We start from the raw sequence: 9,246 nt of genomic DNA, 5'->3' as shown, positions 1-9,246 counted from the left end.
GGCGGGGGCGTCGAGTTAGTTTTAGGATATGACGGGTGCTAAAAACATTATGATAAGACTAAGGATAGAATAGCTTTGATACCAAATTATACCGGAATTAACCCAAACCATAATATATAAAGCGTTATTACTCAAAAGCAAATAGGGTTACAATCACAGAATCTAAAAATAGAAAAAACAACAACAAACACAAATACCCACTAGGGTGAGGTTTGAAGGTGCTGCTCGAGGCGGTGGAAACTGAGAATGAATTGTAGGTGGTAGAGTGGTCTAGGAGAAGCTAGAGGAAGTCTGGCATGCAAATGGATAGCTACGGGGCTGCTGGAAGGGAGATGGGAAGGTGGCAGCAGCAAAGGGTGTAGGGATGTAAGGTTGTCCAACGGCTGGACAATAAGCAGGAGAGAATGGGAAAGGGTGGCAGCAAGCAAGGAAGGGGTGGCCGCAAGCTGCAAGTGGATTGGAAGAGGCATCGACAAGCAGCGGGTGGACAAGAAGGGTGGCAACAACAGTAAAGGGGTTGGAAGGGGCAGCAACAAGTAGAAGGATACAAACCAACTTAGGACGAGCTACAGCTGAAACACCATTTTTTCGTCGGATACAACCCTAGAAGAGAAAAATGAGACGTCGAAGACTACCCTGACAAAAATCTCAAGCAAAAACTACAAATCTAAAAACAAGAATCACATATATAAGCTCTAGAAAACTAGGATTGAATTCCCCTATGGAAAGGAGGCACCAATCCCCCGTGTGAAAGCCGATTGGCCATCCGGAGTCTGGACTTCACGAAGGAAATTATGGGAGAAGCTCGCTGCTCTCACTACGCTGTGCTCGCTGCTCTCACTATGCCGTGCTCGCTGTGTTATTTGTCTGCCCCGCATTAAGAGATGTCAACATTGAGAAACAAAGGTGCATTATTCGAGCTTTCATGAAAAAAAACCCTAGAGAAGAATAATTAATATACAGTGACTCCATGGTTAGTACACAAAAAGCCCTAAGGCCCAAAGAGAGGGAATGACAAATAACATAATAAATCACCACACAATAAAGGCGGAGGAAGAAAGATGTATTTGGTCACTTTCTGGCAATATTTACAATACCTAAAAACTAATTGTGACGAACTCAAAGAAATTCTAAATCCTAACAAATGATTACAGGCTCTAGGAGCATAAAAATTAGCAGCACTGGTAGAACTCCTGAGAAGAAAGCATGAAGGTTGGCCCTTCTGCCAACAAAGTTGTAACCTACAACCAGCTTTCATAATTATTTCCTCAACATGTGCCACAAAGCCGCATCCTTCTAGCAACATTGTTTTGGCTATGTGATGTTTTATAAGGTATAAATGAAAAATACACTAAATAAATTTAACTCATACTAGAATTATAAAAAATCAGTCCATTGCATTTGAATTTCAAATAGATCATTTTCACACACGAAAGCATGTGCTAATTATCAAAGATGAGAAAATAATGAGTTAGTTTCCATTTGAATAAAATTTTCATAATGTTTTATTTTAATTGTATTGTTTCTTGTACTATAGCAGCAGTTGTGGAAATTCAAAATTTTCCTTTGAAACCTGCATTCAACAGCTGATAGGGATTTGGATGCGTGAGATGGCTAATTAAGGGGGGAGAAGAAGAGAAGAGAGAAGAAAAGGTGGAAAGAAAGAAAAAAGCTTAATAATTAACTATCCTATTTTCCATCCCTGATTTTCCCGATTTTTGTGAGCTCTAGGAGACAGAAATAGGAGGAAAGAAAGAAAAAAGAGGGGAGAAGAAGAGAAGAGAGAAGAAAAGGTGGAATAGCCTAAGATTCTGAATTTTTTTTAATTATTTTTTTAATTTTCCTATCATTTAAAATTTCTTCAGTACAATAACTTTGATTTGAGCTTGATAAGCATATGAATTTGTATGAAAAGTAATTCGGATGTAACAGGTTATTTCAATATTATATTGGTTTAATTTGATTTGATAACTAGGAATAGAGTTTAATAGTTGAAATTTATTTAGTTTAGGTTTTTTATAAATGAATGAAGTTTAGGGGCGTTTGATTCAAAGCAGTAAATCATCATTCGGGTAATATACATAAGATGAATTTACGTACACAGCACCCAATTCTTATGCATTTACCTATCTCACAACCAAACTCTCATTTTTTTACAAACCGAGCACCCAACCACTCTCCCAACAGGGAAATCCACATTTTCATCCTTAGGCAGGGTGCTTATTTTGTAAAAATAAGAGTTCGGGTGTAAGATAGGTAAATGCATAAGAATTTGGTGTTTTATATGTAAATTTCCATATATACAAATTGTAATTAAAAAAATATTTTTTTCTTTTATCTTTTGCATATGTATTTATATGTAAATTAGACACATGGGGACAATGCAATAAAAATCTCTTATTTTATAGAAAACAACTTTACAATTTACTACCTAAGTGTAGATGATCACACATAAATTTTGATAATACAATCTCTCAATTACATAATTTTTGTCTCCAATGGCAGACAAGATTAAAGAGAGTCGTCTTAGATGGTTTGGTCACATTAAAAGTCAACCAACTGATGATCCAGTCAGGAGAGTCGATAATTTAGATTCAACTTATGTTAAGAAAAGTAAATGTAGGGCTAAAAAGACCTAAGCATGTTGTATACAATGTGATATTAATTTATTAGAATTAAATGAAAGTATGACATTCAATAGAACACCGTGAAAAAAAAAAGATTCAAGTAGCCAACCCCACTTAGTAGATAAAGGCTTGTTGTTTTTGTTGAATCTCTTGATTATTAATTATGTATATCATGATTATATAAATATTTTAATTGCTAGCACTTTTAAATAAAGACATCTAGTATTTATAAATTGCTCATTTGTATATACAATTATTCAACATACTTTAAAATGAATTGTATGTTTATTTCAATGTTCAATGATAAAAATTTATTGTGTTTAAGAAATATAATGTTATTGGGAATAGACTAGCAATGACATATTTATGATACTTGTAAAGGTAGGGCCACAAAGGTGAGTCCATAAAAGAATATGATAACATGTATAGATAAAGTGATAAAAATAAGCTCATATATGAATATAAAGCCTGTACGGATAGGATGACAAAGTGGAGTCCATATGAAAGTAAAAGGGTCTTCAAACTAAAATGCTTAATAAATCTATACAGGTAGGGTGACAAAAGTGGGCCCTAATATAATGGGTAATAAATTTATTATCACAAGCATTATATGATCGAAATCTGAGAGAAATATTCCCTTTTATGCCAAGTAATAATTGAAAGAAAACAGAGAAAAAATTATGAAAAATTTAAACTAACATAATATCACTTGTGTGTATGTTAAAAAATAGTATTTTTATGATTATAAATTTAATACTCTTTTAAATTTTATTTTTAAAATTATTTTATTTATTATCAGATCAATTGTTGTTCAAATGATTTTATTTTACAGTGATTATTTAAAATTAGATTATTCTATGTTATTTTTATTTATTTCTTAGACTATTTGAATTCTATAATAGAGTTGTGTATCTTTTTGAGCTTCTAAACTCAACATAAATTATGGTAAATTTTATTTCAACAGAAGGAAAAGATAAAGGTAAGGGTGAGTAAGAATCAGCCTTATTTCTGCAAATAATAATTTTCTTGTAAAGATGTAAATAAAAGATGAAGTTTATGCTTTGTAAAAGAATCCTAATGTGCATTAAATGCTCCATAGACATATAATTAGAATATTTTGGATTAATTCTGCTAAATTTGACTGGTTGATGTTACCGAATATGCACAAATTGTAATAATATATTATATGATGTTTTGTTTCTAAGTTATTACGTTTATCACCCTTTCTATTTCGATAAGTAGAATACTAGAACAAGTATTTAAGTATATTCGATCAGCTAAATTACATCTCCATTACAACCTGCTATAACATAGAGGAGAGGTTGTCGTGGGGCATGACACTATACATACAACCTTATCATCGCATTATAACATACACAATGAAGTGCCATTTGAATGATAGCTTATAAACCTCAACTGCAATAAGATATTGTGTGTATTAACATGAACTATTATCAAGTTAACGCTTGAAAAAAATTCAGAATCCTCATAAATATTAGTAAATACATATGAGAGCATTTCCAAAATCTAAACAATCTTGATATTGAGCTTCATATTTGCAAGAGTTTTAAGCAATTTCCCTTTACAATTAGCTGTAAGTCCAGCCAAGATAACCATATTTTTGTTGCAATTTGCGAATACAACTCCAAGCAGTATGATTATTGCAACCTTATCCATTCCCTTTTCCAAACGAAGGCAAATCAAGAGTGCTAGAAGCAACCTTTAAGAACATAAAGTTTAAAACTAAATAAAAAAGTATTCATATTTGATTAACTTGAAGTAATATAAGAATCATCCAACTGAGGAATAAATTAAATAGCTGAATTCCTACTTCACAGTCACACCCAGAATCTTGTTGGAAAGTGCCAAGAGTTTGAAAAACTTTTTTCATTTAATAGTAAAACTTGATCCTCAACTACTGAAGGTCGGAAGAAAAAAGTTTGAACATACCTTCCATAAGAATACCAATAACTTGAAAGATAGATTATATGAAAGCAGAAAACATAAAACTACTTCAACGTCAACTCACCAACTTCCTAGGGAATTCGATCCTCCAACTGGAATAACATATGGTTTCCTCCCTTCACTTATCAGTCGCTCTTTTAGCAGATCAGCAAGAGCCTACACAGAATCAGAAGCATCATTTGGTAAATCTCAACTACAAAAAATCAGCAAATGAAATGCAAGATATAAGAACCAACTCACGCATAATAAAAACAATCTTCGATGTGATATATTTCCTTCCAAGATCGTGCATATTAACAAAGTTACACATTAAAGCACAATATTAGAAACCGAGTGGAGCCAGATCAAATAAAGAAGAAATTATTAGATGCAGGTAAGAACAATCTAAAATAATAATAGAATAATAATCACCATTATTACCCGTTTAATACAGTGTCAAAGCAATCAACAATTCAACTGAGTCCTTCTATGTATTCTAAAGATTTGAAGGCTTGCATAGAAAAGCTGCCATTTCTACATCCATTAGTTAGGGTAAATTGCAGCATTATTCCCCTTTTCGACTACATTACGTGATAGTCTCTGACTCTAATTTTTAAGGACAGACCAACTTGGTCCATTAATTTTACAGAAATCATACATGCCTTAGTCATAAATCGAACCATGAGAAATGGCAATGAAAAGACGATTAGACGAATGTTTTAAAAAGTAGGTTCACTAGGTCCCCAAGTTAATTCCACCATATCCCTCGTCCTCCATATCACCCTTTCCTCCACCTCTCAGTGACCTCTATCCATCTTTGCAGCTATCACAACTGATGCTTGCTATGCATATGAATGTAAGAGGTGCTCTTCTATCTCCTCCTCCTTAGACTCAGCTTCCCGCACCAGTTGAACACTATCTCCAACAAAATAAATAAAATGAAAGTCCCTAGTTTTCTTCCATGTCACGTATCATTGCCTTTACCCTGCCCCCCAATTTTTAAGACCAAAGCTTGACACATTTTAAATGCAAGAAACAACAAATATAAACAAGATGATTATAAAAATTATAGTAAGAATGAAAAGTCATTTAGTCGTATTTATCTTCAGAAAATACAAATAAACTTCAAATTGTAGACAATTATTTTTAAGGGATGGCAATATACAAACAACACGTTTTAATATTAGTATCTATACCTGCTTGCAACTAATAACGAAAGTGAAAATACAAGTGTTTCTTTTTAATTACTGTAACATTATTTTTTTTCTTCAAAAGGCAATTTCTCCAGGGTGCAAAAGAAGTCTTCATGATAACTTACAAGATCACAGGCACACCATTCCACATGAGTATAGAAGTGTATAAGATAAAACTCAAGCACTGAGAGCAAGCCATAATACTGCACACGCCATTGTGGCAAAAAATGGTTCACAACACATGAATTTAAATGCATCTGAACTAGAATAACAGATCCATTTGAATACAGTCCAGGGCCGATTTCGTGTATAAAAATGACAAGAACAATAACTAGTTATCCATTAAAAACTAAAATATTATACTAAAAATAAGAATGCAGATCAAAAGATTACACACCACACTGCCGATACTTGCATATTCTTCCTTTGAAACAAGTTCAACTTTTGCTCCAACTAATCTCTCAACAAGGAGATTGCCAGTCAGACCAGGATCTCTGTCCACCAGAATCTGGAAAATATCATGCCAGAAAGTTTCTCTGGATGTTCTTGAATAGAAATGTGGCAAATAAAATGACACAATATGTTGCATAACACTTAAGGGTAGAAAGCTGATTGCAATGTTGGAGAAAGGGAGAGAGAGAGAGATCTAGTTGATTAAGATGGTTTAAATTACCTTTGAGGTGCGAAGTATTAGATAACAGTCTATATTCAGATATCTAGCAGCCACAGCAGTTGCACGACAGTGGTTGCTCTGAATGCCTCCAACCGTGATTACACAGTCTGCACCATGTGCCACTGCATCTGCCAATAAGAATTCCAGCTTCCTGACTTTGTTACCACTCAATTGCATTCCTGACAGATCATCACGCTATGTGTTTTGGATTCTCAGTTAGTCAAAATTTATTATTAAAATAAATTCCACTATAAATGATGGAAATTTCAAATACAAATTAGCAAGTGGTTGACAGAAAGAAAAGCTTAAGAATCCACTCTAAAATGTACCTTTATCCAGATTTCTGTATCGCTGGGTAGATTAGGAACGCTCAATTTATGAATTGGAGTAGGAAACTGTAGGTAACAAAAACAAAAATCAGTAAAATTCGAGCTTATTTGGGATCAACTTTGGTTTTTATTTTTCTTTTTTCTTTCTTTTTTATTTTAAAAATATATTTATTTAGTGCATTTTTTATATGTTTTAATTTTTTTATAAACAAGTTATCATCTTTCTGTAAACACACAAAATAATTTTTATATGTTTTGAATGTTTTAAAACAGCCTTGTTTGATTGTGACTTACCAAACATGTTTTGTATCAAATCAATATATAAAAAAATAAAATAAAAATAAAAAATAAAATTGATTCCAAACAGTCCCTTAATCTCTAAAAACCATGCACATGAAACAAAACAAACTTGATTATCAGGTAAACCCATTAAGCTATTAAAGTGCCGTAATTGCTTTCTACTCAAACAGAAAATAAAGTTTAGAAGGCTATTATCTCCCTATTTAACAAATCTTGAATAATGGAAGACAAGGATAAAATTGAGAATTAGAGCAGACTGTGAAGGCCATCTCAGCCCCTACATTGATCAGGAAGACCAAGATGTTTATGAACTAGTTGTTCCTAGCCCTGCTGCAACAAAGTCTACTAAAAAACCTGATTAAGCTGCTTCGTAAGACTTGAAGTAATGTCTGAGCCAATAATCTGCCCAAAAAGTATCTTTCTGAAAGTTAATCCTAAGAGATTAGTACTACATGATAATTCATTTTTCCTTCATCTTCAAGATAATCAAATGAGAATGGGACGTCTATTAATAGCTAGAATGTAGAAAATGTATGTGGCTGAGGATTGCTACTCTAAAATGCACTCCTATTCATAATTGCTTTCAGATCACCAAAGAATATCAGCATATTTCCGATTAAAAGCACACTCTACTTGCCTTGGGCGACACTAATCAAAACTCAGTGGCATTATCGATATCAAAACTCAATATAGTTTTGAAGTTAAGACTAAAGAAATCCCAACTTGTTCATTAAGTATGATGATTTGGAAGATCCCTCCCATATATTTCTGTATATGGTACTGATTTGCTTTGCTTTTATTTTTTTCCGTATATGTGTTTTTGCATGGTCATTTTGGACTGGATAAAGGGCTATCTCACGTGTTCTTTTGTTGTTACATTATGGGTGAATCAGTTACTTTTGGGAATAACCTAGGTCCTGGAAGTGAAATCTTAACCACAAACTTTGTAAATTTCTAGCAATTCTTTCACACTCAGCTTTTGCACAAGATCTTGCAACTGCATTATCCTTTTTACTCCTCTATGTAGCCAAGTCCCACCTATAAAGTTAAAGAATCTTTAAGTTAATCACCTATCATCAACCATCCCTTCCCAATTAGATTCTATATATTGATCGATATTTTACTTGCTTGTGGAGGGTTGCATTAGGTAGTCGACAGCCAGCGTAAAACTTGTCGAAAAAAATCATGACATGAATCATTTTGATCATTGTGTAAGTGCTAGGGCGTCCCCTGGAAGCGACGCGCTGTATAGCCTGAATACAGTGAAACGTGTGCAAGGGCCGCTACACCGACGCCCAGGTGTAGTGTTAAATAAGCAAGGGTTCCCACATTACGGGCGAATGCGGGTAAAGAAGTTAGTCCATGAAACTAATGAAACTAATATTAGGATAGGATCTTGGAATATAGGCACTCTCAAATTAATGGAATTAGTTGATATTATGATTCATAGGAAAATTAATATCTTATGCATTCAAGAAACTAAGTGAGTTGGAGAAAAGGCTAAGGAGATTGACAATTTAGATTTTAAACTTTGGTATTCTGGTAAAAGTCGCACTAGAAATGGTGTAGGTGTAATTATAGATAAGAGTTTGAAAGATAATGTTGTAAAAATTAATAGAGTTGGTGATAGAATTATAGCCCTTAAGATTATCATTGATACTAAGATTTTTAATATTATAAGTGTTTATGCTCCTCAAGTAGGTTTAGATACAGAGTCTAAAGATAAATTTTGGAATGACTTAGAAGACTTAATACAAATGATACCTCTTGAAGAAAGAATTTTTATTGGAGGAGATTTAAATGGACATGTCGGTAGAGTGGTAGAAGATTTCAGAAATATTCATGGTGGCTACGGTTTTGGAGTAACTAATGAAGAAGGTAAAGCTATTTTAGATTTTGCTTTAGCATTTGATTTTGTTATTACTAATATTTTATTCAAGAAAAGGGATGAACATCTTATTACTTATAAGAGTGGATCTAATAAAACACAAATTGATTATTTTCTTATGAGAAGAAGAGATCGTCGTGATTGTAATGATTGTAAAGTCATTCCAAGTGAAAATTTAAATACCCAACATCGTTTATTAGTTTTAGATTTTAAGATTAAGAATTGTAAAATAAAAAATACTAGGACTCATCATTGCAGAATTAGATGGAGAAACTTAAAAGATACAAATAAA

At 33.0% G+C, this 9,246-nt stretch overlaps 1 protein-coding gene across 2 annotated transcripts in view; it reads right to left on the bottom strand.

Moving 5' to 3' along the window:
- Window positions 1-9,246, bottom strand: part of LOC110027872 (putative D-cysteine desulfhydrase 1, mitochondrial) — a 68,357-nt gene that overhangs the window by 53,913 nt on the left and 5,198 nt on the right. For both annotated transcript variants that reach the window (XR_002294383.1, XM_020729490.1), the window contains exons 2-5: window positions 6,767-6,832; window positions 6,438-6,632; window positions 6,162-6,272; window positions 4,657-4,748 (exon numbers count right to left, since the gene is read on the bottom strand). Coding sequence is in view for 1 of the 2 variants with exons in the window: in XM_020729490.1 (XP_020585149.1) it covers window positions 4,657-4,748; window positions 6,162-6,272; window positions 6,438-6,632; window positions 6,767-6,832 (464 nt within the window). In the remaining variant the exon portion in view is untranslated. The remainder of the gene's footprint in view (window positions 1-4,656; window positions 4,749-6,161; window positions 6,273-6,437; window positions 6,633-6,766; window positions 6,833-9,246) is intronic.

This window comes from Phalaenopsis equestris, unplaced genomic scaffold, assembly GCF_001263595.1.
Source record: "Phalaenopsis equestris unplaced genomic scaffold, ASM126359v1 Scaffold000458, whole genome shotgun sequence".
NCBI lineage: Eukaryota > Viridiplantae > Streptophyta > Magnoliopsida > Asparagales > Orchidaceae > Phalaenopsis > Phalaenopsis equestris.
This window is presented reverse-complemented; position numbering and strand designations above follow the sequence as displayed.